At 39.3% G+C, this 26,055-nt stretch overlaps 5 protein-coding genes across 17 annotated transcripts in view; 2 read left to right on the forward strand and 3 right to left on the reverse strand.

The window, feature by feature from the left end:
* Positions 1-12,128, forward strand: part of LOC103388490 (uncharacterized) — a 30,383-nt gene extending 18,255 nt beyond the window's left edge. For 2 of the 10 annotated variants that reach the window (XM_025061408.1, XM_008323496.3), the window contains 17 exons: positions 20-241; positions 344-562; positions 662-883; positions 962-1,174; positions 1,292-1,522; positions 1,607-1,672; positions 1,796-1,894; positions 2,027-2,221; positions 2,805-3,010; positions 3,276-3,344; positions 3,450-3,494; positions 4,058-4,120; positions 5,333-5,512; positions 9,700-9,822; positions 10,033-10,152; positions 10,266-10,346; positions 10,561-12,128. In XM_025061408.1, the coding sequence (XP_024917176.1) occupies positions 20-241; positions 344-562; positions 662-883; positions 962-1,174; positions 1,292-1,522; positions 1,607-1,672; positions 1,796-1,894; positions 2,027-2,221; positions 2,805-3,010; positions 3,276-3,344; positions 3,450-3,494; positions 4,058-4,120; positions 5,333-5,512; positions 9,700-9,822; positions 10,033-10,152; positions 10,266-10,346; positions 10,561-10,590 (2,384 nt within the window). In that variant the 3' untranslated portion in view covers positions 10,591-12,128. Of the gene's footprint in view, positions 1-19; positions 242-343; positions 563-661; positions 884-961; positions 1,175-1,291; positions 1,523-1,606; positions 1,673-1,795; positions 1,895-2,026; positions 2,222-2,804; positions 3,011-3,275; positions 3,345-3,449; positions 3,495-4,057; positions 4,121-5,332; positions 5,513-7,096; positions 8,561-8,828; positions 9,213-9,699; positions 9,823-10,032; positions 10,153-10,265; positions 10,347-10,560 lie in introns of those variants that run through there. The other 8 variants (XM_008323492.3, XM_025061404.1, XM_008323493.3 and 5 more) reach the window with 8 other exon arrangements.
* Positions 11,948-14,396, reverse strand: LOC103388489 (casein kinase II subunit beta). The gene is made up of 7 exons (XM_008323491.3): positions 14,252-14,396; positions 13,831-13,906; positions 13,631-13,733; positions 13,414-13,529; positions 13,259-13,334; positions 12,993-13,182; positions 11,948-12,808 (listed from the first exon to the last, which is right to left on the reverse strand). The coding sequence occupies exons 2-7, from the start codon at positions 13,900-13,902 to the stop codon at positions 12,718-12,720; spliced, it is 648 nt and encodes a 215-aa protein (XP_008321713.1). The 5' UTR covers positions 13,903-13,906; positions 14,252-14,396; the 3' UTR covers positions 11,948-12,717.
* Positions 14,397-14,652: 256 nt separating this feature from the next.
* Positions 14,653-16,159, reverse strand: LOC103388488 (allograft inflammatory factor 1-like). Of its 2 annotated transcripts, XM_008323490.3 has the most exons (6): positions 16,041-16,159; positions 15,825-15,886; positions 15,624-15,690; positions 15,492-15,533; positions 15,245-15,410; positions 14,653-14,866 (listed from the first exon to the last, which is right to left on the reverse strand). In XM_008323490.3, the coding sequence occupies exons 1-6, from the start codon at positions 16,057-16,059 to the stop codon at positions 14,779-14,781; spliced, it is 444 nt and encodes a 147-aa protein (XP_008321712.1). In that variant the 5' UTR covers positions 16,060-16,159; the 3' UTR covers positions 14,653-14,778. The 2 variants fall into 2 exon arrangements, with proteins under 2 accessions (XP_008321712.1, XP_008321711.1); XM_008323489.2 differs by lacking the exon at positions 16,041-16,159 and having other exon boundaries at positions 15,825-15,908.
* A 667-nt stretch (positions 16,160-16,826) lies between these two features.
* Positions 16,827-24,137, forward strand: LOC103388482 (uncharacterized). Of its 3 annotated transcripts, none has more exons than XR_003051473.1 (8): positions 16,827-17,090; positions 17,194-17,499; positions 18,485-18,757; positions 18,855-18,893; positions 19,334-19,483; positions 19,564-19,623; positions 23,725-23,886; positions 23,997-24,137. XR_003051473.1 is itself a non-coding variant. In XM_008323482.2 (7 exons), exons 1-7 carry the CDS (start codon positions 17,024-17,026, stop codon positions 19,747-19,749), a joined length of 933 nt encoding a protein of 310 aa, XP_008321704.1. In that variant the 5' UTR covers positions 16,857-17,023; the 3' UTR covers positions 19,750-19,948. The 3 variants fall into 3 exon arrangements, 1 of the variants encoding a protein (XP_008321704.1); XR_003051472.1 differs by having other exon boundaries at positions 16,850-17,090; positions 19,331-19,483; XM_008323482.2 differs by lacking the exons at positions 23,725-23,886; positions 23,997-24,137 and adding an exon at positions 19,715-19,948 and having other exon boundaries at positions 16,857-17,090; positions 19,331-19,483.
* On the reverse strand, positions 21,045-26,051 carry cyp21a2 (cytochrome P450, family 21, subfamily A, polypeptide 2). Its single transcript, XM_008323483.3, has 12 exons — positions 25,314-26,051; positions 24,405-24,599; positions 24,223-24,312; positions 23,988-24,142; positions 23,758-23,853; positions 23,388-23,498; positions 23,209-23,295; positions 22,829-22,909; positions 22,614-22,727; positions 22,361-22,527; positions 21,660-21,763; positions 21,045-21,588 (listed from the first exon to the last, which is right to left on the reverse strand). The coding sequence occupies exons 1-12, from the start codon at positions 25,429-25,431 to the stop codon at positions 21,335-21,337; spliced, it is 1,572 nt and encodes a 523-aa protein (XP_008321705.1). The 5' UTR covers positions 25,432-26,051; the 3' UTR covers positions 21,045-21,334.
* Positions 26,052-26,055: the final 4 nt, after the last annotated feature.

Raw genomic sequence — 26,055 nt, forward strand, 5'->3', positions numbered from 1 at the left:
AAACCCATTTTTTGTTTAGCTTTCTCAGAGGTAAGAGAGGAGAAAGGCACAGAAAAGTTTGTCTCTGTGGTCACAGCTGCTGCTGATGACATTAAAGAAACAATCACTGTGGAAAAAGAGATGACAGAAGTGGCCTCAGTGCAACTACAGCCCATCATACAACATCCGACTACACCCAGGAATGATGATTGGTTTATGCTGCTGGATGTTGTTCCCAGAGAAAGTTCATACATTCCATCAGGTACTGCTGAGATGAGATATTTAAATTTTTGGACATGATGTGTTTCAGTGAAAGGTTTTGAGCTTTTGGACTAATTTAGGGTGTTCAATTCTTTTATCGTAGCATTCTTAGTTAAGCAGGCACAAGTGTCACCAGTTGTGTCAGTGACTGATATTACAGCATTTGAGCAGAGGAGTATGGGATTGGACGTCAAATCCAACATATTAACACAGGAGTGGAGGGAAAGCACAGAACCAACACCAGTGGCTGTGAGAGAGATTGAGGACGACTGGTTTCTGCTGCTGGATGTTGTTCCTAGAGAACTTTCACATGTTCCACCAGGTACTGCTGGAATTAGATATTTCTAATTTTTCACACAGTATACTCCAAAGGTTTTAATCTTTTAGGACTAATTTAGGGTGTTAATTTATTTTTTCATAGCATCGTTGATCGAGCGGCCCCAAGAGTCATCAGACTTCTCACTGATTGAAACACCAGCCGTTGAGCCGAAGAAAAGAGTAACCTTTGATGTCAAAGTCAAAGAAATAACAGAGGAGTATAGGGAAGGCAAAGAACTGACACCATTGGCTGTGAGAGAGGTGCAGGACGACTGGTTTGCACTGCTGGGTGTTCCCATTAGAGTAACAAAAATTGTGCCACAAGGTATCCACCTCAGACTTCTGCTTCTTCTCTGTTGCCCTCCTTTAGTGTCTGTTGTGCTCATTATTTCTTTGTCATTAGTAACCACTGTGGAGGACGTCAAAGTTTACTGTGGAGACAGAATCGTGCCTGCAGTGCAATCCAGGAATATGTTTACGATGCAGAGAGAGGAAAATCTGCTTCCAATCCAAAATATTCCAGAAGTGAAAATATCTCAGCCTATGAGACAGAGAGATGATGACTGGCACCTCCTGCTGGATGTCATTCCCAGAGAAACAGTTTTTGTGTCTCCAGGTACACGCAGCCAACACACACATTGTTCCAAGGGTCTTGACATTCCTAATCTTGCTCACCTTAACGCAAATGTAATCATCAAGTGACAATCGGTTTGAATATGTCTTGTCTTGCCAGTTACCCCTGCCGGGACTGTTCAGGCTGTGAGAAAGACAACTGAGGTTGAGGTGATAACCACAGAACCTAGAACATGGAAGGAGATGATAATTGACACAGAGACCAGGCAAGAAGCGACACGGTCGTCTGAGAGTAGGCAGAACCAATTCACACCATCACTGATGGAAAGAGAAGGAGCTGATGATTGGTTAATTCTCTCTGACAGAGAAAAGCCTGTCCTTGTCCCAACAGGTAGAGTATTTTAGCCAAATGTGTTCAATGCTTTGGCTCTTTGTTGGCTGCTGCGACTGAACGTGATGTTCCATGTTTTAACAGCAACTCAGCAGAAGCTAGATGATAAACGCATCACTACAGTCACTACAGGGACCACTAAGAGATCAGGTACAACCTGAACCATGGAGTCCATGCATCAGTGTCAATATTTCTGTTTCAGTATTGTTCAAAATACACACTGGTTGTTTGACATGTGGCCATGTGAGCATGCATTTTATGTTTATGTGTTAGTGGCTGTGGCTGAAAGTATAGCCACTTCTGTAAGAACAACTGCAAGACAGCTGGAAGATGACTGGTATAGTCTTCTGGATATCAGCCCTAAGAAATCAGGTAGAATTTAAATGATTAGAACTGAACAATTCAATGACCTATTTTTTCATTTAATGTGTGTTAGTTGTTGTCTTCACCTCGTGTTCTGTTTCTACACAGATTTCTACCTAAACTTTCTTTTCTTTGTACTAGTTGCTGTCCCTGAGTCTCTCCGCCTCCCGCCAAAGGTCAGAGTTTCTCCTGCTGCTGCAGCCGGAACAAAGATGGCCGTCTCTGAGGCTAAACCATACTTTGAGAAACGAATCCTGGAGGAAAGAGACCCATTCTCATATTCTCATGTCAATGATGATTGGTTTGTTCTTCTTGGTGGTGAACGACAAAAGTCAGGTATTTTTATTTGGCCTGGTTTGGTCTGTGCCTCTGCAGGTCAACAGCTAACGTGTGGTTTTGCCGTGGCTTCAAACGCTTGCTAACTTTTGTGCCCTTTACAGAGGACACACTGACGTGTTTTCTTTCCTACATGGAAATCGCTGGCCTTGCTTTGTTTCGCACATTAATGAAGATTTTTTTGCTGAATTTAGCATTTATCGTCCTGAGTGAGCTTTTTGGCTCTCTGCAGTCTAACATCATCTGCCTTCTGCATCCTTCTCTGGATGAATTTGCACTTCAGCTCTCATTCCAGTTTGCGAATGTTCGCTTCTGGCCCTTTACAGGGTCGTATACATGTTTATCTTTTGTTAATCGTCAAGACCTGAGGTGAGTATAATGCTGAAGAATATTTACGTTTTGGACTCAAACAAAAGTAAAGAGTGTAAGTATGAAACGGCTGAGTTTGCATTAATACGCTTTTGTGTGTCTAAAGCCTTTTCAGTGTGCATTTGGTTTGTTCTCCGATCGTACTAAGTCTTCATCATGGACCTAAAATTAATCTCTTTTTTTTTTTTTTCCCTGTTTTTCCGATTCTGTCTAGTGGTGACCTACCAGAGAGGTGCTCGTCCTGTCAGTGCTCCAGTCTTCTCCCAGGCTGCTCTGGCTGAGGCAGGAATTCCCATGGCGCCTTTCGACCAACCACAAACCTCCACTCCAATCAAGGCCAGTCGTCTGGATGAAAGGAAACTGGAAGTCACTATGGAAGCTGTGGAGCCCTCAAAAATTCAGGACGTGACAGAGGTCAAGGTAACTGTAGCTGATTTCTGTGATCTTTAAGATGTGGTTGATGTGATTTCTGCCATCTGTAATATAAAAAAACAATGTAAATTTAGGAACGCTTAACTTAGTTTGTGTCAGTGAAACATCAGTCTGCTGATTATATTACTAATATATAATAGTATTCAAAACAATATTTCAGTATAACAGTTATTTAAAAAAAAAAAAAAAAAAAAGGAGCCAGCAGAGAGACTCCACTGTGTCTGAGTGTGACTGTGTCTCTTTGCTGCTGTAGTCAGCAGTCTGGAGTTCCCAGCCAGGACTAGACTCTTCACTGTTTTCCACCATGAATGGGGACATTCAGGTTAGGCATCGTCCTGAACACACGACTGTGGTTGAACTGTGAGTGTTAAAGCCGACAAGCAGAGGATGCTAACGTGTGTCCCTCCCTTTCTCCTCCCTTGGGTAGCACGGGTCAGAGGTCACAAGCATGGAGATGGCACGGTTGAGAAAGGTCAGAGACTTAGCGTGGTTCATGTTTCTCCGGTAACTTCTCCATCACCATTCTGATGGTATCAAGAGTCTGTCAGAACTTATGTCACATAGTGCTTCATTCAGCTAGGTCTTCAATGAAATCCTCATAAAATACGATGCTCATAGGTGTATAATAACAGACAGGATATGAGTGAGAAGAAAAAATATAGATTTAAGGTTATAAGCAACAGCGTTACTATAATACAGGTCATGCTTGTTTTATATTTTATTTTACTTATAGTTGATGTTTATTACATGTTTTTTCTCCTGTCATTGCTTGCTGTTTAACGTCCTAGAATGTACACATGCACGATTGTAGGTCATTCCACAATTTTGTCACATTTCTCTCAGATAACAACTAAATACTAATACTGTAGTAAAGAACACTTCTAAACCTGCTGTTACTGCAGTCCCATCCCCCAGTACATGCATGTGGACGCCTCCTCTTGTTGGTCGTATTAACACTGTAGTGAACTGTGTAGTGTGCATGTCCAACAGAGACTCAAACAAACCCAGACTTCTTGTTCTTTTCATTTTTCACAGAAAAGAGCAAAGAGAATTGAGGGTGACTCAATTTATATCAGACATAGCCTTTTAATGTTGGAGGTTTGTATCCTTTCCGGAGTAGTCTGTCTCAAGCTGTGTCTTTTCGCTCTTCACCAAACTGGCTGCTGTTTACCATCACGCTTGCATGTGGCATGAGTCTCATTTTTTTTATACAAGTGCTAATTACTGCCAGTTAATTATGGTTTGCAGTGTAATTCTGACTGTGTTATTTTGGGGGAGTGCTGTTGAATGTACATCATTTATATTTTTTTAATAAACTGTTTAAGACCATAAGTACTTTGGGAGCTACTCAGGGACAATAGCATTAAAAGTCTGAGTTTCACTTCTTCATTTTAAACTATTGCCAGATCATCAGTTTTCTCCTGTCTCTGCTTCAAAACAAGCATGCAGGCCATTGAAATAAATATCTCAACACTGGGATATTTCAAAGTTCTGTCATTTCCCAGCTTGGGATCAATAAAGTGTGTTTATCTATCGATCTATCAAAGCGAATGGCATTCGGAGAACACTTATCATTGAGTTGTTCTTTCATCAAAATCCTTCATCAGTTCCTGTAGAGAAGGATTTTATTCTCGTCACTGCACTTCTTAAAAAAGATCAACTTGATGCTAACTGTTGCCACACACGTGCTGCTGTGCTGTTGCTTGTGTTCATCTGCGTGTAATGAACAGGTTTTTAATTAAAACTGAGGCTTCATTTCTGAGAACACATCACTTCTGCTCCCATCACCTCTGCTGCTCTTTGATTTTCCAGCCTATTTTCATGACATGTGTTGCTGCAAGCCTAACACTATTAAACACATCCTTACTGTTGCCGTGGGCAGTGATTCATCCACAGCTCCAAGTGATTGTCTCATAAACACAATGATGTCACAGCCTCCTCTGGACATTTAGTGGATAAAAGAAATCAAGTCTGGCCTAATTATCCATTTGCCTAACGTGACATTTTATTTCAGTAAGGAGTTGCTGATAATCTTACAAGAATCCACTTTGTATGATTGTCATGATTTTGTGTGCCCTCTAATTTATGACCAATTATTGCTGCTTCTGCTTGTTGTGTTTAATCCAAAAGTATATACTGAAAGCAACTTAAACTGACTGTGACTTTCTCAAAAATCTCTTTTCCTCCCACCTGTCATCACTTCCTGGTTTACCCCCGTCTTCCATTACCTCCAACTTTTGTCCTCTTGCTCCTTTCGTGCTATTCCTGCTCCTCCACAACCACCACACTTCTCAACTTTCCTCTGCATAGGAGTTTGAGAAGCCCCAGGAGGAGCTGCTCAGGCATCACGCCAGCATCAGCAAACTAAAGAAGAACTTCATGGAAGCTGTGCCAGATCCCAGGCCCAGTGAGTGGGACAAGCGCCTGTCTACACACTCCCCATTCCGCTCCCTGGGTATCAATGGTCAGCCTGTGCCGGGTGCAGATGGGGTGAGTCTTATCACAAAAAACACCAATTCCTAATATTGTGAACAAAATACATCTGATATTTAACAGTCTGGTTGAAATAAACTTTTAGCTTCTATTCAAATTTAGCAAACTGTGACTGCAGCGACAGGATTCAAATTAAGCTTTTGTTACTATTTTTTATATATGGTATACATTGTGTTTTATGAATTGCCTAATTTAGATAATTTGTTAATGTGTTTGTAATACAGGGAGCAGTTGGAAACCTTATGTCTATAAAACATATAAAAACATGTAAATAGAATGAATGGCCACAAATAAAGTAAAATTATATTTTTTTCAATACATGATTTCAATACATGACATTTATGATCTCCATAGTGAGTACCTTTACTGCACATTTTGTTTTGCAACAGGATGAAATGTATTTCTTCAGTGGTGTTTGTATATGATGTTTGTGTAGCTGACACATTGATGTAGTGCAATTGAAATGTTGACTATATGAGAGCAAAAGAAAATGTAGGCGTTAAGGGGAAACGATGTGTGACATTCCTATTTTGGTGACACTTTGAGCTCTGCGGTTGTGTGTGCATGCGAGGATGCATTTTAAGCAGTAGCATGTGGTTTGTGACCCGTGCATGTTTGTGACAACTGCAGTTTGACCTAATGCAGTTTAATCAAATCGTTTTACTGTTGCAACTGATGTAATTGAATTAGTTTGGGACAAGTTTGAAGCAAACAAATCCTGGCGAGTTCACCCTGCATGACTGACAGACTGGACAAGGACATTTGTTTTGCATGACTCAGAGATGATGACTGTCTTTAAATATTTGCACGATTGACGCCGAGCTGAATTTCCTTCCTCTTCCCTGCATCTTCTTCATCATCAAGCTTTTCTTTTGCACTTCACTCTTCTCATTCTGAATTGATTTGTTTTTACCTGCTTTTACTCTTGAGCTGTTTTTACACAAAGTCTCCATCACACCTGTCATAACTTTTACATTCTTAACTAATAACCACCAGTATGACTGTATTATATATTGTTTATCTTAATTAAAAAAATTATAACAATATTTTAATACATAATAAAAGGAAAAAAGTTAGATGATTTAAAATATTTGTTGGAGCTGTAATCGTTTTTGATTCTATGAGATAGCTGCAACAGGCCGTAGGTTTCCTCTCGATGCATTTACTATAATGGATCATCCTGATACATAGTGCATCGATGTCTTCTGGCAAAAGTGGAAAGTTTATTTAAACTTAAACCTATTTGCCTTTAAATCCTTGGTGCATCCCTATGTTTGGTTCCTACGTCTGTGGTCGAAGTTCTGTCTTTTTCAGTCTTCTGTGGATGCTAGGACATGGAAATAACTATTACAAAATGCATGTTAAAATGCATGTGTCAAAAACATTTCCATGGTCTAGGTTAACTGCTACTTTAATCCATATCTGTCAAAGTGAACACTCAGTGGGATTAGAACAGAAAAATTAGACAATTTCCTAAGTCTTCCACTTTTCAGTTCACTGTCGGTCTCTGCAGACATTTCAAAATTCCTCCCTCTCATCTCTCTTCCCTCCTCCTCTTCCTCCTCCTCCCTCCACCCTCAGTTTGTCATCCGCCTACCGCGTGGCCCACTTCTAGACTTCTACTCCAAACGCAGCTGAGGGCCGGTGTTCACCCTGCGGAAACCAAACACAGGTGTGAGTGTGACCGGTGGAGACCGCACCCAGTCCACCTGCCCATCAACCTCTAGCTTTTCTCTTCACCTCCTCATTCCTTCATGCCCTCCGCTGCATTACGCTAAGATTCTTCATCTCTCATCTTCAGCTCCACTCTAGAAGCTGTCCTTTTTTCTGGCCTTTTTGAGGGAAAGACTGTTTGTTTTTTTTCCTGCACGTCCTAATGCTACACAATGTTTTCTCAAGACTAAGGAGAACTTAAAAAAATGACCGTCATCCTTTTGGTTTCATTCATTTTGCATTTCTGTCTCTGGGACTCTAAAAGAAACCAATCAACCTGGCGTTTACTGTTTTTTTATAAACAATCACATCACTTTGAGTACGATTTTATAAACATTTGAGATGCATTCCTATCGTCTTGGTTTATTGTTGTTGTTGGATAAACAATCACTGTGATGTGTTTTTAGACACACAGTAGACACTTGGAATTGTGGATGAAAGATTCCATTACAGTCTGATCACTGCTAATATCAATTGTCAGTACAGCATAGTGTTTTCTCAAGGCAGCTTCATTGTGATAATTGTTAACTCCTTTATCGTTGAAAGTTTCTTGTTGCATGATTTTTGACAATCATCTTTGACCAAAGAATAAAAGACACTCCAGATAATTCCTTTGAATCCTTTTGAAGAGGCTGCATGTTGTCAGGTAAATTTCAACTTCTGCACTTCCTAACCAAATTCCTTCTGAGTTGACATGAAGTTGTTTAAACTGAGGAAGAGATGTGGTGGATATGTTTGACAAAAGATGTTGGAAAGAGATTTGAGATTTGTCAGTGTTTTGAAGGTCATAGAAGTCGTAGGTGAAATTGTGAGATGGAAATGATGTTGTAGTGATCCGAGAAAGGATTAGCCCAAAGGAGATGAACGTGAAGAAAACATCTTAGATAATTGGGAACATATGATTATGGCCCAGACGAAAGGTGCGTTTTAAAGGAAAGATTTTGGTTTCTTGAATATTTTTTTTTAGATCAGTCCAGTGTTTAGGCCACAGCAGATATTGTAAGTGTGAAAAGTCTCATGGTGCACCACCAAACAAAAAATGTCCTAAAGAAATTTACTTACTCAGTTTGAAATCTGGGCCTATTTAGTTGAACACAATGCTGGTATAGTCACAGGAATTGAAAATTCTTAGTTTAGGGAACTCTTATTGGTATTTTATTTAAATGATGATGTTTAAATCATTATTTAGTATAATATATATAATCATATTCTGGTGGGACAGTGTATTTTGTGGGTGTTTTTCTTTTCTTTTTCTTCTGTATCCGCCAGCTTTCATTTTGGTCTGACTAATTAAAGTTGTACTTGTGTAATAAATATGTCATTTGCTGTTCATCCTGCTGCCACTATACATTTCTGTTTGACCATTCACTATTGCATGGGTCCTTGATTCTGCTGCACGACCTACAGACTTATTTTCTACTCTGTTCAGTAACTACATTGTAAAATCAACAAACAATAACTGCCTGAAGATCTGTAGTGTGATGTTACAGAAGTACTATACATACAGTAGTTGTATATTTGCATGCCACCATATCAGATTATTCATAGAAAACCGTTGTGCACACATGATCACGTTTATGTTTTGTCTTGTTTTTTTTAGAGTGAGTGCTTTAGCTCCGTATGCAGTGGTTCAGTGACAAACGTTGCAAATGAGGAAACCGGCAGCAGTTTGGAAATGTCAGGCATTCCCAGTCCCACTGTGTACCCCATGAGTGAGCCTGAAGGTGATGAAGGCCTGGGTTCTGCCTCAGAGTCGTGTGATCAAGAGGAGGTTGTAGTTTTTGAGCCCCCCTTGGTGCCGGTTGTAGAGGTGGAGGTGGCACGGTTGCCGTCCTCCATCAAACCTGATTGTAAAGGTTTAGACGAGACCCAGGAGGAAGAAGGATCGAGTCCTGGAGATTTGGAGTGCTCCGGGACGATAGTTGGATCTTCCCCTGCCTCTTATTTCAGGAGCAATGGTCCAAAGGTCATACGCTGCTTCCAGGTAGCCTGCTGAGCAGACTGCCTTGTTTTAGTCCTGATTCTGATTGTCTGATTATCTGCTTGGCCTTGGAACGATTTTCGAGATGGCCACACTGGCACATTTCTTTGCAGCACCGTTACATTTAACTCATGGTAGAAACACACTGTAGTGTGAATCTCTTATGACAAATGTAACTGTGGCTGCTGCAGATGTGTTGTACAGTGATGTGCACAGGTCTCAGCTCTGGTGATGGGTCATAGTAACACCAGCAGATTCTTCTCTGCTCCATGTTTCTGACTTTACTGGGATCAACCTTTAACTTCTACTTTTCTTCTGTTGGGACTGTCGGTGGTGGTGGTTTAACAAACTTTAAATTTGAGCTGATTGGGTGATAAGACGGGTGGTACATGCAATGAAGAAGCTTGACAATGTGGAGTTCAAGGTTGGGTACAAATTGGTTGATGTGAGGTGCAAAGAGTCACTGATGGGGCTCTGCTCCCATCCACAGCCCCCTCTGGTGCAGACCCAGACAGTCACCATCACAGCTGCCTCCAACTCTCTGTCCACTGGCATCTCCACCACAGAGGTCCCCCTTGTCCAGACCAAGGCCTTCACCTATGACTCAACGAAGGTAAGGGTTTTCAGGCAGCTGCCATTGTCAGGTGTGTCTCAGCTGAACTGAATGGAAGTCATGGCTGCTGAAGATGAGGCTAAGCCAGGTTGGGTGGAGCGGACAGGCTGGGTGGAGCACATTCAGCTCGAGGCAGCACAGGAGCAAGCGAAGCACTTGGTGGAGACACGGTCCTGAAGAAATTCTTAGCTTTCTTTCAAATGTTTGTAGGTGACAGTTGATGGGACAGACGTGGACAAAGATGGGACATCTGTGTCCAGCTCCAAGACTGTTACCTCGGAGACGACTAGTGGCACCACAGTCACCACCACGACCACCCACATTTCAAAGGTCAGCCGGGGTCATTCTATTCTTTTGGATTAACCCCACATTCCCAGAGCCAACTGGGATTAGACACAGCTTTGTAGTAGAAGATGAATAAATGAATTTTTTTTCTGCCCCAGGTAGTGAAAAGCGGCTCTTCAGAGACTCGAGTAGAGAAGAGGATTGTCATAACGGCAGACTCTGATTTTGACCAAGATAAGGTACACACCCTCTGACCGTGGCACCAGGAAAACCTAAAGAAACTAATGGAAAAAAAGTTTTTTATTTTTCAGTCAATTTTCAAAAAGTAACTGTTAATCAGGGAGATGAATGTAATATTTTAGACATGTTTGCTGTTTGATGAACAGCTAAAATAATCCTAACTGCTCCTGTGACTATGATCATTCATCTTCTCTGGTTTTCTTTGTCTTGTAGGAGAAACATGGCGGAGCATCAGCGTTGTAACTGACTCTTGACTTTTCTCCGCTTCTTGACGTCACCTATTCAGTGTGCAGACCCCAGCGTTTACTTATTCTCTCTTTTACACACATTGGTATTTGACTATTCAAAAAAGGAACAGCTCACTCATCTGTGACTGAAGTTTTTGATCACGTAGTGACTTGTAACTCTGAATCTGAGAGCTCAATTTGCAGTGAAGGTAGAGGAGCTGCACAGATCTGGAGTTTTTAATCTTAAAGCTTAGTCCGTTAACCGTCAATGACCCCATACAGAATTTTAAATTATGTCAGTTCATTGATGTCTGGTTTTAATGCTTTTCATTTTTCTTGTGGTTTTCAAATTGTTCATTTTAAACCAATCCACTCTCTCTAGTTCAATTTTCCTTTGAAACTTATCCTATGGCCAAGTTGGTTTTTTTTTGCTGTTTACAGGAGAGAAAATTGTAACAAAATTACCTCTATTACACGTGAATATTTTTATTCTCTTTGTCAAAGTTATATTCCCTTTGTTGACTGCTCAGGTAATTTTAAAATCAAATCTCTTTTTTTGGCCCCTTAAACCTGTAGCCAATTAATATGTAGTTTGGATGGAAAATGATCTATTTTGAAATAACCCGTTTTTATAGACTTGATGTTTTTTTATAGTATCTGTACAAAATAAGGAGTTTTAAGTTATTCAGCTGCCTGAAAACCCTGAATCATTATTGTGTTTTTACCTCATGTAGTTGACCAAGGATGACAATTTCCTTCAAAATTAGTAAACAGTAAAGTGCTTCCCTCAGCCCTGTTTGTATTCTGTAGTGTACACATCACCCCTGCTATGAATATATTCAGTTGATTTAACAAACAAAAAAACTAGCATTGGTCTGTTTAACTCAGGTTTTGATATTGTTTGTAAAACTACAGACCTCCCTCACTGTTTGTCCATATATATGTAAATCCTCACTGTCACCCAAACTACATATATTTACACACAGCCAAGTGAGATCAGTAAATAAAAGATGCCGTCTGTCACAGTGAACACATCCATGACAGGTGAAGGCAGCTCGTCCTGTTTAACATGACTTCCACTCTACATGTTCTACTAAGCAGTAATTTATTTGTAAATTAGAGAACCTTTGGTGTCATTTACGTGTTGTGTGATGTTTCCACATGAGCCCATTGTTAGACTTTCACAGGATTTGTCAACATGTTCTTCATTGATCAAGTTTGTAAAGCCTTTTGACCTTTGTCCTTTTAGGACTGCATCTTCTCCTGCTGTTGTCCCTTTATGCTTAGAGAAGTAATTGTCAAATGTATGTATCTCTTTGTGGATAGAATGTTTGTTAGGCTTTTATTTAAACCCCCAAAAGATGTTTTTTGGATTTTTAGTTACATGGTCAATGGCAGTAAACTCTCCTGTGTAAAAAAAAAAAACAAAAAAAAAAAAACAACAAACAAACAAAATAGTTTCACCAGAAAAAATAGTTTTTAGACAATGGCAACTATTGTTGCTCTGTGGCTTGCCTTTTTAATGAAAAAAAATAAAATGTGCATTTAATTGCATTTTGTGGGTTTTATATTTTACTAAGAATAATGATTGAAAATGCGTGTTGCAACAATTGATCCACACTAAGTTCAACTGCTGGTTGAAAAGTATATTTTTGACTCCCACCAAATTTGTAAAACAGATAAAGACTACATATATAGTACATTTAAGTATTTATTTATGTACATACAGGAACAAAAATGTTAAGATTTGGTCTGTGTAAAATGGTCATTTTAATTTTGTCAGGAGAAAGCATTTAAAAAAATGTCACACCAAACAAACTAAACCTACTACATAGTATACTGTATTTATTTTTAATAAAGACTGATATTGTCTGTCAGTCAATGTTTTCTGCTGACATCAGATTAGTGAAAAGTCCAGAGACCTGTAAAAAGATTTACTCTTGAATATTATAGCATGCTTTTCAACCCCAAATTAGACAGATTAAAAATCAGTTATAAACAGCTGTGATTAAATTCAAAATATCAACAAAAAGTTGACATAACTTGTAGGAACATTTATTGGGCATATACATATAATCCATTCTTTCAAACCAGTACTAAATGAGTCCAACTGTTTTTGTTTTCTTCTTGTCAGCACTAAGGTTCAGCGAATTGTCTTGACTGGGCTTTTGAAACTTGATGCAGCCTGAAGTTGAAGTTGATAAGCCATTGGATGAATCTTGAAACCGTATAACCTAAACAGAGGTAGAAGAAGAGTCACAGGTTTATTTATTTTATTTACATTTTATTTTACTAATTTTATCCTGCTACCAAAATACGGTCAATTGCTCAACTGCAATTTGAGAATCTGGCAACACTGCAGAAATGCATACAAATGGAATAACTAATGTAAATGATAAAAGATAATGGAGTTCAAACCTTGGCACAAACTGGTTGGCTGGACGCTTTGGACGATATTCTGGGTGCACCATAAACAGCATGTGGGGGAACCCTGTTCCAAAGTAGGCTCCATCTGTGTGGTGGTGTCTGGATGACTTTGGGGTGTAGACGTCCATGCACTTTGGACAGTAAAGCTTCACCATTGCCTCTCCGGGTATGTCTGACAAACCTTCAGAAAACAGAGTCCCATTAGCGTTTATGCTGAAATAAAGGTTAAAAGAAATTGAAAGAAATCTGAGACTAACCAATAGGAAGCATCGGCTGATTCTCGCAGTAGACCCTAGGGCAATAGCCAAAATCTCCTTGTTGATATTTTTCCAGCTGTAAAGTAGGATTTATTTTTAAACAGATTTTTACCTATTTCACTGATGAATGAAAATAAGGTTGCAAGTCAGCCTACCATTTGAGCAATGCCTCTGTTTGTTAATATGTAGCGTGCATGTATCAGCCCATAGAGCATCTCTGCTGCTTGCTCTATCAGGTCACTCTGGTTTGGGTTGTCTTCAAGTTCCTCATCTGTAAGGGCAAATCAAATATTTATTAATGTTTGCTCATTGTACTTTCTTTGCAGTTTTTATTTATTTTATTTATTGTGGTTTCTTCTTTGATGATCTCACCAGGCTCTAGGTCCAGGATCATGTCGAGAGCCTGACGGTAGTGAGGCACTTGCTCATTTAAACCGGTCAGGTTGAATTTGTCCTGAATGTAGTCTTCATCGACCTGTCCCACAGCAGAGGTAGCCACGAGTTACAACAAACACGGCAACAACAACACAGTTTCATACAGCAGTAGGCAAACGACAATGCAGCAGACGAACCTCACAAAAGAACTCGTTTCCTCTGAGTCCACAGAACCAGGATATCCAGGACACTTCCTCTGAGCTGCTCATCCTCCTGACAACCCAAAACATAACCGCAGTGAAAACTGGAATCATTTCACTGCTGAGCTACCGGCTAATCTCCGCTTCATAGTCTCACCATGTAAACTTAACAAACACAATTGTATTGTACTTTTATTTAGCTATATTTTTACTACACTGAATTGTTTAACAAAAACTCAAACACAAAATCGCCAACAAGCCTTCACTTTACTAAATCCTACTACATTCTTTAGCTAAATGCTACCTGGTTAGCACTAGTAATCGTTTGCAGGCAGTGTAAAACAACCCGTGTCAGAGACACAAGTTTAATGTGCAACAGATGTTCGTGGCGTATAACCGTTACTAAAAATGTACTCACCGTTCTATTAATTTATTAACGCATTAAATTCTAAAATTCGTTCCGTTCTTCCAATATTCCTGGTTGCGTTTACAACTTCCGGTCTTCTTCTCTGCCGTTATGACTGTTACATTAGTGACTGATAGTGATTTAGTGAAATACTGCCACCAGCTGGGATGGAGACTTTTATCAAACGTCTCCATCGTTTTACGTTTTTCAAACGTTTTAAGCCAACTCTAGCTCTTTTCTTTATCTTACAATAGCCTTTACGATATAATGATATAGTTTGGCATCAATAAAATATTTAGATTTTAAGTGTTTTGGAATTTTTTGGAGTTATTTGTTGTTGTTGTTTTTAAAACCTGCTTGAGCATTATTTTGCTGCCCATTTTCCTGCCATTTGTTAAAAAACAGAATGCGCATTCTTTGTTTTTTATTTTATTTACATTTTTTTTTTACAGATAATAAAAAATTGTCTCAAATATTCTTATCAAAATGCAGATTTAATGTCATTTAAGAAGAGTCACATTAACGGTCTTTCCTTTTTCTCAAGGCAGGTCTGAAAACCTCTTGCGACACGGTGGTCCGACGTCATTTTGCTCTGGTTCCTTCCCTTTGTCTTCAAACATTAGAATCCTTGAGGAAGAAAAGGTAGTAGCATCAGGTACTCACACTCTCTTAGTTATATTATACATGTTGATATGATATGAAAATATATTTTGAACCTCATCAGGTGGAACCAAATGGCTCCTAAACTTTTACATTATTATATTTAATGTATTATTTACAGGAGTATGACTTTGGTATTATTAGAACACTGTTCTCATTAACTATTAATTAAGATTATTTATTCTCTTAAATGTACTTTTTTCCTTACTCGTGATAATGCAACTTTATCTTGCAAAACTGAAATGACTGGCTCCAATACTCCAATATATGTCATTCCTGTGAAACCACTCACTATTAATTTAAAATGGAAATTAATTTGCCAATTAGCCAGTGTTGCATACTCACAGTTTTAGTATTGCATTTCTTTTCCCCAGCATCATGTTCAGGAAGTCACTGTAGCTGATTGTATCTTTGGATGAACATCCGACCACGTCTGACATCATCTTTTTCAGCTCTAGGTGAGTCTTGGCCAACCCCAGTTTTTCCAGCATGCGTTTCAACCCCATTATGTCTGTGACAGTGATCATCAGATACAGAATGAGTAAACATTGTCTAAGGAACATTTGGTCACTGTGGGCGCAAAATCTCTTACCTATTTCTCCTTTGTCGTTTAGATCAAACTCCATGTATTTTTCTATAATACAAACAAACATGAGCTTATTACTAAATGTATTAAGAGTGCTTGAGTTCAACAGTCAGCTGAGAAGTGAGTGGCAGTACTTACTTTTAAACATTTCAAGCTTGGAGGAAAGATCCTCCTCTTCTGCATATTTTGGGTCTGATAGAAAAGCCTGACAGAGAATAAAGTAAATAAATGACACTTATTATATTATTATTATTAAATATTATTACTATGAGCATTTTTGTATCAAACAGTATTGTCTGTAACCTGATGACTTTATTTAAAGATGTCAATTTGACCCACCTCATTAATAGAGTTTAATTTCTCTCCCTGCTGAGTCTTAAGGAGACCAAACGCTTTACCACCTGTGAACAAAGCCCCAAACATTTTAGGTGAGTACCACACCCACTATATTATCATTAATTCTCTCCCTGCTACAGTTCAGTTCAGTTCAGTTCAGTTCAGATCAGATAGAACTGAATGTGGATTTAAAAGATGAGAACAAATCCTTGACCTTACCTTGAACACGGCTGTCCATTTCTGTGAACGGTTGTTGAGAGCAAAAGTGAAAACTGCACTGTTAGACACAGAGGACTTTTTCTGACACGTTATAAAAATGACCCCAGAAGAGGAAGTGTAGGGACAGTTTCACTTTGCAGTCGCAAGGTTCCTACGTTAGTTGTTGCATGATTAGAATTTTCACAATTACCCTGAATCCTAGCACAGAGGGAAGGAAAAGACACTAGTGTCACCCATGAAGAAACATCGACATGACATAAATATGACATAAACTTCCATGATAATGAAAGCCTGGGTTTTATTCAAATGAACCACATCACCATTATGGAGAAGTGACACATCAGTGGCAGCAGGAACTGTTGGCAGAAGTTGAACGTTTTGGTGGATTTTTGCAGTTGATGAAAGTTTTACATCATCACATTTAGTGTTTTAATTTCAGTTTAGCTACAGTTGACATAATATCAAATTAATCAATTATTTTAGTCGACTAAATTTAAATGAGATTAGATGTGTAATATGTTCATTAAACCTCTGTTTATGAAAACTTAATTTGGCTTGTGCGTGAATCTACTGAGAAACTTTGTTTCATCAAACAATATTATAATTTGTATAATTCATATATATTGAACATTTACATTTTATCATGAATTATACAGTATATATATAATATATTAGACATTAACACAACAAGTAGTTAAACAGTATTACCTTGTAATATTACAGAGTATTAATATTGAAAATAGATCCCAACAGATGTAAGAATAAAATAGAATAGAATAGCATAGCATAGCTTAGCCACATACTACTTCCTGTATTTGGTCACATGATGTCAACTGCTAACCACCCTGCAACCAGGTAACACTATGTACAGAAGTTAATATGTTGGAGTTTGCATCTGAGTTAGTGTAACTTGGAGAAGTGAAAATAGGTGGTGAGGGGAAACCAAAGATGCTCGGGCTGTAGCACACATCCACTTGAAAATAATGGCACCTTCACCTCCACAGGGTTTTTTTCTAACCGTCCTGTTACTGATTCCACTTGACTGCATAGGTGAGCTGGTCACTGAGGTATTCTTGAATTATTAATCATGTCATTAATTGCTTGTATAATTACAGTTTTGCTTTTTTTTGCCTGTTTCTATGCTACGTCATAGCTCATTCATCACAGACAGTGTCTGCTTCAGTAGATGGGCATGTTCTCCTCCCTTGTGTCTCTCCGGAGAAAGGCAGCAGGCTGAAATGGATGAAGTATTCCAATGATGCCGGCGAACCTAAAGTTATACTTTCCATGCCTCGTCACAGCCAGGATTGTGAACGTGCAGCATGGAAATCTGATGAAAACGGACAGCTGTCTCTTCTTTTGAAAAATTTGAGCAAATCTGACGAAGGACTGTACAGCTGTGAGGTCTGTCCAGGCTGGGATTGTACTCAGGTCAAAAACATATCGTTAAGAGTGAGAGGTGAGATTACACAACATCAGTTCTTATGAATGTTAATGAGTAGATCACATTTTACTTTTTCTTAAAAGTTTTTACACTTTCAATCAGCTGAGAAAATATTTGTACGTTCAAGTACTACAAGTATGACCCACATAAAAATACATGTTGTTGAACATAGTGTATTTAAAAAGAGAATTTGTTTCTAATAATGTTATTAAGATGTTTGTTAAGGTGCACTGTGCCGTTAAGGTGCCAATTCAATGAAAAACCCAATTCTTAAACACACACATACACTGCTTTGTTTTCTCATTTTTGTGTAACCATCATTTCGCAAATACAAAATATAATTCACCAACAGAGGGTGCAAATGTTTGACAACCTCTGTTTAATCAGTCCATCCATCCATCCATCCAGTCCATCCATCCATCCATCCATCCATCCATCCATCCATTTTCATCAGCTTATCCGTTACTGGGTCACCGGGGCAGCAGTCTCTATGACCACCACCCAAATCACACTGCACCATACCAACCCCCCTGAACCTTCCTGTGGGTGGTGAGTCCACTGGAAGGTACCAACTGCCCTAACTGGGATTTGATCTCGCCCAGGAGGTGAACCCTGGAGTTCCACACCAATGACAGAGACATTGCCTCTGGGCCGAAGCGCCACTACCCATGTTTAATGCTGACTTTAAATGTCAGTTAATGTTTTTAGGTCCTAAAACTAACAAAATAAACATAATCTAAAGAAACTTCACACATTTTTAAGGTTTTGAACATTATATAAATTTGTGGTTACGTGTTAACATTTCCATTAATTCAGCAAATAAATTGCATTAAACTTAACAGTCGGCTTTACCTATCTATCACGGTAATTCTGGTCATTTCCAGAAGTAGAAATGGAAGTTAGAGAGTCTTTGTGAAGTTGGAAGTTATGCTTTTGGTTCCCTTTGACCAAAAAAGGTTCCACTGAGCGATGAATCAAATGCGATTTGTTCTTCTCTCAGAATGCAGTTTCCTCCCATCAATGAAGGTGAAAAGCGGAACAGACCTGAAACTGAACTGTGCAGCGGACACAGAGAGACAAGACAGGCCACTCAATGTCTCATGGTCAGTGGTCAAGGGAGGGAGACCCATACCATTGAGGTCTGAAGGAGCTGAGGTGAAGGACACATGGTTGACTCTGCGGTCTGCCAGCATCAGGGACAGTGCTTGGTACAGATGTAGTTATGATCACATAAAAATTCGGCACTGCTTAGAAATCAACGTTCAGGTTCAAGGTCAGAGGTCAAGCTTTTCAATCTAAAAATATCTCCACCAACCATAACAAAAGAGTTATTATGTACTGTATGTAATTTTTCAAATTTTCTTCATCAGATTCTTATGAAGAGGTGACGACCACTCCCAGCCACTCAGGTACCATGTCATATTATAGAAACAGTGAAGTAGCAGCTGACCATTACTTATCTTTCCTATACATAGTTATTTCTATTTCTTGACTTATTTTTCCCACCTCCTACCTTGATTTAACTTACTGTTTAACAAACTATTAGGTACCAGAATTGACTAAATAATAATACTAAACTATTAAACTAGCCATTAGCCCATTTTGGTAAGTATTTCAGAAAGCTAGTAGCTACTGTTAGCAAATATACCTGTGAGGCTACTAAATGTACAAAGATGAAACAACTGTAACGTTTTTGATCATGTAATGGACAGACACAAAAATACTGCGTCACCCATGACGTGAGATGACTATCTTACGTGGGTTAGTCAACCAATTACAATGTACTCCTGCAAAGTGTATGTACATGAAATGACAGTACATTTTAATTCTTTATGTTGATTTGAAGCAGAAGAAAGGACACACGAGGGCATCCTTCCCACGTCCACTGTTGTGGCGTCCGTGATTTTGGTGACTCTGTCCGTGGCTGCGCTAACAGGACTTGCAATTTACTGCAAACACGTCAGGAGAGTCACTCAGCCGAGGCAGTGGCAGCCAACAGGTGTGCTGTCTGTTTGTTACTTGCAGCTCGACACAGGTGACGTCTCATGACTAACTGTCTGTGTTGTGATTACGCTTCAGGTTTACTGACGCAGTCGAATTGTGCTTATTACGAGCTTATGTTCATTCCACCGTCACAAGGTGAGCGCTTTATTCTTCTTCTCTTTTCTTGTTTTACTGCACTCACTGGCAGCTCTGTTCTCCAACGCCTATGTATTTCTGTCTTTGACAGGTGGCTTGACAGAGAACATCGTATACCACGTGTGATTGGATGCAGTTTTTCTGGTCAATTAAAATTCGCTCACAGTTAATCCGTGTTTTATGTCACTCCGGGAAACATTTTTTTTAGAACCTGCTTTTGATTAACAAGGCACAAATGTAGACAAATGTAAATCGATGTAATAGTGAAACTTCAGTCTGTAATTAAACTGGGTCAGTGGTCCAGTTAGGCTTTTGTTTGAGTGGACCCATGCTTTTGTTCTTCATTTCTTGACTAATAATTAACTTATAGAATGAGACATAAAATGTTTTTCAGTGATAAGTTTAAAAATAACTGTTACTGATTTCAGAATCCGTCACCTCGGGTTAGAGTTCCTCGTTCCTCGTGAGGAAAATAGAGGAAATGTTTGTGTGACTGTGGTAAACAGTTTGATGGCACACTTTCTCACTTCCGGTTTCTCACTGGTAGTCATGTATTCAGTGTATTTTACTTAGTTGTGACCTGCAGACAGTCTTCAAATTTTCAAAATTCAGAATTTTAGGTTATTTACAAGCCTGATGTCTCCATACCAGGGGTCACCAACCTTTTTTTAACTGAGAGCTACTTGAAGTACACTTAGTAATACGAAGAGATACAGACTTCCCGAACAATGTAATAATCTTCTGGGACATACAGTATTAGACACTTATACCATCGTCATTGCATCCATTTGAATATCATTGCAAGTGTAACTGATTCAAAAAGTACAGTAACAGTATCATTTTCGACCCCCTTGTTGACTAGTTTTATTTTTAGAACATCCCCCGTGGGCACCTAAGGTGGTCCACGGGTACTACTTGGCGCCCCCTGCTCTATACTGTACTGCGCCTTGTAGCAATGTTTGTCCACAAGGTGGTGCTGTCAGACTCCCTGAAATATTCTAGGTTTTGTATTTCATACTTTAAAGCTACAATTGGTTAGTAAAGAGTAGTTTAGCGTCACACTATGAAGCACACGATTTCTTCAAATAAAGGTTTTTGTTTTGCTAACTCCTGCTAACACCTTTGGCTAATCAGCAAGACGACAGCTTTAACCAGAACTCACAGAACGTAGAACATTTTTATTTTTTAGAATTTTATTTTAAAGTACAGTGTAATAAAAAGCAAAAAGAAATTATTTATTTCTAGCTCAGTGCATTTTTCATCCAAACACTCTCACCCAGACCCATGGACAGGTGTAGCTGCCGGTGCCGACCAAGCTAACGGTCAAACATTTTGAATTATACACACACAGTAAGTGCTGGAGTTAGTGTGAAGATGTGTGTGCGCACGCTTGTATAGTATATACACCAGAAAAAACAAAGTGCTTTCTATTAGAATTTAATGATTCATTTAGTTGTTAAAAACACAGGTGTTCTATAATCTGGCATGCTCTCTCTCTCTCTGTTCTTTTTACCGTAATTTAAATACCCACCACGGCAATACTTCATAGTACATTGTAGCTTTGACACATTCGACATATAGCGTATGTTGTTAGGAATAAATATTTTTCATCACTTATCTGAACTGGTTTGATATGTGTAACTGTAATTAGTGGTAATACTGGCAGTACTGAAGTAGGACCGTTTGAGTACTGCGGTGTTCCCCCTGCAGATCAGGAACTAGCCACAGGTCTTGGTCGTACAATGACGTTGTAGGATTTGATTTTGAGCACAACAGTGGCAATTCCTCTCAGCTCAGGCAGTGAAGTCTCACTCACAGGGAGGATAAACTCAAAATCTCTCAACAAGTAGCCGGTGAATAAGAAGAGCTCCATTTTACCGACAGACTCTCCCAGGCAGAGCCGAGCTCCGCCTCCAAATGGGATGAGGGCCCGGTTGGAGCCTCCGCCTCCTTCCAGAAAGCGCTCTAAAGTAAGAAAGTAAGCATTTTATTTAGGGAGTGCTGAGAAAAATGAGAGGAATGAGTTAGAGCGGTACCTGGTCTGAAGCTGTACGGGTCGGTCCAAACCGCAGGGTCGTGGTGTGCTCCAAAAAGGTTAGGAATGACGACAGTGTTCTTGGGGATAAAGTAACCTGCAATGCTAACCATGTGAAGGTTGGACATTAAAATGTGTTAACCAGCACTGAATTAACCAGAGAGTTATAACAACACTCCTAAAACTAAGAGAAAAAAAAAGTATTTCACTATAATATTTGTATTTTTTCCTCATTGTAATTTAGGTATAAAAACATTTAACTCTGTCAATATACTTTTTCTGTCAATATTACTTATTTTTTGGTGAATTGTGTTTCTTACAAAGTATTCTCCTTGACTACTGTTTTTCGGAGATTTAATGTTATGAAGTGCATTGGCGCCCCCCATGGGAACCACGAAGTTAAGCGGGATTTTTTGCTCCTTGGTGGTTGGCTGTCAAATTTGGAAGGTGTAGCGGAGATCCTTGTGATCAGATATAAATTACTGCATGGGAGAAGGAAATTTCACCTCTGCTGCCCCTTCCCCAAACCTCATATTAAAATTATTAAATAAACTACTTTTTGTCAAAGACTGGGAAAGCCTTAGATGTGGGAACTCAAATTGTTGTCCTTGTCCAATCTCATCAAGCCTCAACATGCACAGGAAAGAGAAGAAAATAGAATAATAAATATAAATCTTGTCTTTCAAATTCAGGAAAGCTCACCTGCTGTCTCTGATGGCTCTGTGTGGAACAGCCAGTGGGGCCACCGGCCTGAGTCTGAGAACCTCGCTGATCAGAGAGCAGAGAACAGGAAGTCTGTGTCTGTCACTGTACTTTGGGTATCGGCTCTCCAGTACAGTACACAGCTCCTCGTATACTTTGGTCTGTATCTAAAGGTTAGAATAAAATGAAGTTCACTGACAATATATATGTAGGTTGACAAATTAAAAAGAAAATGTCAGGACTGAAGCTAAACCTCTGGTCTGTGCAGAAGGAAGGCTATGGTCCAGTTGAGCCAGGCTGCAGCAGTCTCTGTTCCCCCAATGATAAGATCCACAGTGGCCATGTGAACATGAACATCTGTGAGATGCTGGAGACGAGGAACAGGGAGAACATTGGTGTTCAACTGATTTAACCCGTTATTCTTATTCTTTATTCATTCCCCAGTTGTGTATTGGTGAACCTTCTCACCTCTCCGTCTTCTCGGGTGTTCTGTTCGTCCACTCCCTGGAGGAGAGACTGTGTAATGGTGCCTTCCTTTTTGCCATGCGACTGTGAAAACAAAATGAGGTTTAAAAATACTTTAAAAAACTCACTAACTCACTCAAAAAAAAGTGTGGTAATAACAACCATTTAAAACATTTAAAATCAACTTCTAGTTCGACTTAGATCAAGGGTCCTCAAACTAAGGTTTGCGTACCCATGGCTATACATGAGCTACCTTGCATTGCGTGTGGTGTTTGTGGTTACACAATTGAGTTTAAGTGCCAGTTATTGTAGCAAAACACAGTCCTTCCATTCTCCATGACCTTCTGATCTTATGACTCATTTTATCATGTGGTTGTACTGACTTTGTAACTGTTGAGGTGATGTTGTATTATTTCATCCCTCTTGGCTACTTCTTTCAGAAGACGGGAAAACACAGGGTTTGGTAATTTCTGTCAAAAAAAACAGACAGAGAGGGTCAGTGTGTTAATATCCATTTTTGCTAATCACTCTTGTAACGTCAGATTGCTCCATATCTACCAACCCTGAGCAGTGGGAAGGAGTCCAGCACAGAAATCCAGGAGGAGCCCCACAGGCCGACTATTTCATTCAGACAGCAGTGCAGCTGCTGCAGCTCTGTGGAACTCTTGTCATACTAAAACACACAATTTTTTTTTTTTCACAAATGGTAGTCTATTGCAACTGTCCACTGGGGGAGTCACACATTATGAATGTGCATGTGTGCAGGAAGCTGCTAAAAAGAGCAACATAAACAGTGGAATTCCCCAGCTCTCAGGAGTCACTGCACTGCCTCAATCACTGTTCATTGATAAAAGGCAAATTTTGTTATAAATCTCCACTGCTGCTTTTTATTTACCCAGGGCATGAACCAAGCTGTGGAACCAAAGATATACCTCTTTCCCAAAAGCCAATGTGGTAATGACGTTACTGGCAGCCACTGTGAAATCCTCCGCAAGATCCACGGCCCTCTCCTGATAGTCCATCAAAACCTGCAGGATCGTGACAGAAAACCCCCCTTTTTGGTTAATCTGTTCTTTGCATTTCTGTCATTCTTTATACATTATTATCGTCATGTTTCTAGTGTCTACTGAATTACATAATATATATTTTCTCTGCCGTTTACCTGTCGCAGATGCAGCGCCTGTTTCTCGATCACTTCTTGCAAAGATTGGTGGCAGCAACGCTGCAAAGCTCCGTGGACCAGACGACGATGTGCCCTCCACTCCTCTGTATAGTCCCCCAGAGAGATGGAGCGCCCTCCACCTGACACAATATCACCTGAGACACACACACATATATTTGTAAATATATATATATATATGTATTTGTTTAATATATATATATTTATATATATTCACCTGTGTATGATATTGGTCTCCCAGCAAAGTCAGACCATTTCTTCACCAGTGCTTCTCTGATGAGGTCACTGCTGCTCAGCACCACCATGGCTGGTAAACCAACATAAACAGTTTTTCTGTGACATCATACGGTACGATTATACATTTATACTGAAGAATGACGTTGGAATTGATTTGATTACTTGTGTTTCCACATTTAAGACGATAAATGTTCCCGTAGCGTCGTGCCAACTGAGTCAGGTGAATGGGCAGATGGTCGTGTGCCAGCTCCATCATGTTCCCAATAAGAAAGAAACCACGAGGACCTGGGATGGATGGAGATGAGGAACGAGGAAGAAACTCAGAGCGACATTTTGGGACAGTTCCAGAATGGGCATCTAGATCACAGAAGAAGAAACATAAGAGTAAGTATGGAGTAGGGCAATTTTAATTTTCCATAGCACTGATTTGTCATTTTATTTCCTTAATTTCCTCTTTTTTATGAATTAATGTTGCGAACCTGTTAACTTAGCATCTTGACAATAGTCTTAAGTACATAAGTGGGGAGGGGTGGGGGGCGCTGTGGAAAAAGTTTAAAGTTTAAAAGGGGTGGGGGGCGCTGTGGAAAAAGTTTCCACTAGGTTAAAGTAATGGTTAAAGTAATCACTCAGACTGAGGAAAACATTCTGAAAATGCAAACCTCCGCCAAGTCCACTGATTTCCCACTGTGATAACAGAGCGAGAGTTTAAACCAAACAAACCAAATCAGGTTTATGTGCACATCATAAATGAAATAAATTTCAAGAAACCATAATCCATACATGAAATGCCAAACCAGCAAAACCTTTTAATCATGGGTTTTAATTATCGGGTTTTAAATAAAAAGAAATCTATGTATTAATCAATGTTACATCAATTTAAAAGAAACTCAGAAACATACGTGAGACTTTGATCAGAATACTTCAAATTTTAAATTCTGTTGTTGTATTCATCCTTAAGTTACAGAACTTTACTCACCGACCAAGAGACGGACTTTCTTGTATTTCTTTTGTCATTTTTGCATGCAAATAACATCTGTGCTATTTATTGATTCATTGATCCTGAAGACTTACGTTCCTTGTCGTCCTTTTCAGCTCTGCTCTTCTGATCAAAAACACCGCTCAGTGCCAACAACAGCAGCACAAGTAAGAGGACAGCTCCCACACTGACCACAGAAAGTTCTACGGCCATCTTCTTGTTGCTCTGTTCAAAAAGCAGATCGTCAAACAGTTTGGTCCATTTATAGTCACCTCAGCCCGTTTCCCTCCTCTGTGTCAGCTGGTCTGATGAGCACCAGGGACATCCAAACATTTTTAGGTCATGATATCAGATTGGGAGAGGAATTCCTAAACATGTAGTCAGACACTGGCTGATAAACCAGTTGGTACGTGCTGAAGGGCAAAACAACACATCACAGGGGAAGAATCATCAGGCTGGTTTGTTTAGCAGAATCTAGATTATGCAATGAAACAACACTTCAGACCCAAAATAGACACATTTATTCCCAGACAGTGCACATTTCATTACAGTAGCAGTGAGGATGCAAACCATGACATGAAGAGATTTTTTTTTTAATTTTGACAAAATTGATGCAGAAGTTTTTGGGTCAGGCAAAAAAGTTGTATACAAAAAGTTGCAGTTGAAAAAAGTTTCCCATTCTTTTTTTTTTTCTCAGAAATATTTGAAAACACATTGATACAAATGTGTTGATAGCTGTCATTTAAAAGAACAAAAAAACACAGCATACACAAATTCACTTGAAAAAAGTAACATGCAGCAACTGTGACATTCATTCTCCTCTGGATTTATTTATCA

This window comes from Cynoglossus semilaevis, chromosome 13, assembly GCF_000523025.1.
Source record: "Cynoglossus semilaevis isolate Cse_v1.0 chromosome 13, Cse_v1.0, whole genome shotgun sequence".
NCBI classification, from domain to species: Eukaryota; Metazoa; Chordata; class Actinopteri; order Pleuronectiformes; family Cynoglossidae; genus Cynoglossus; species Cynoglossus semilaevis.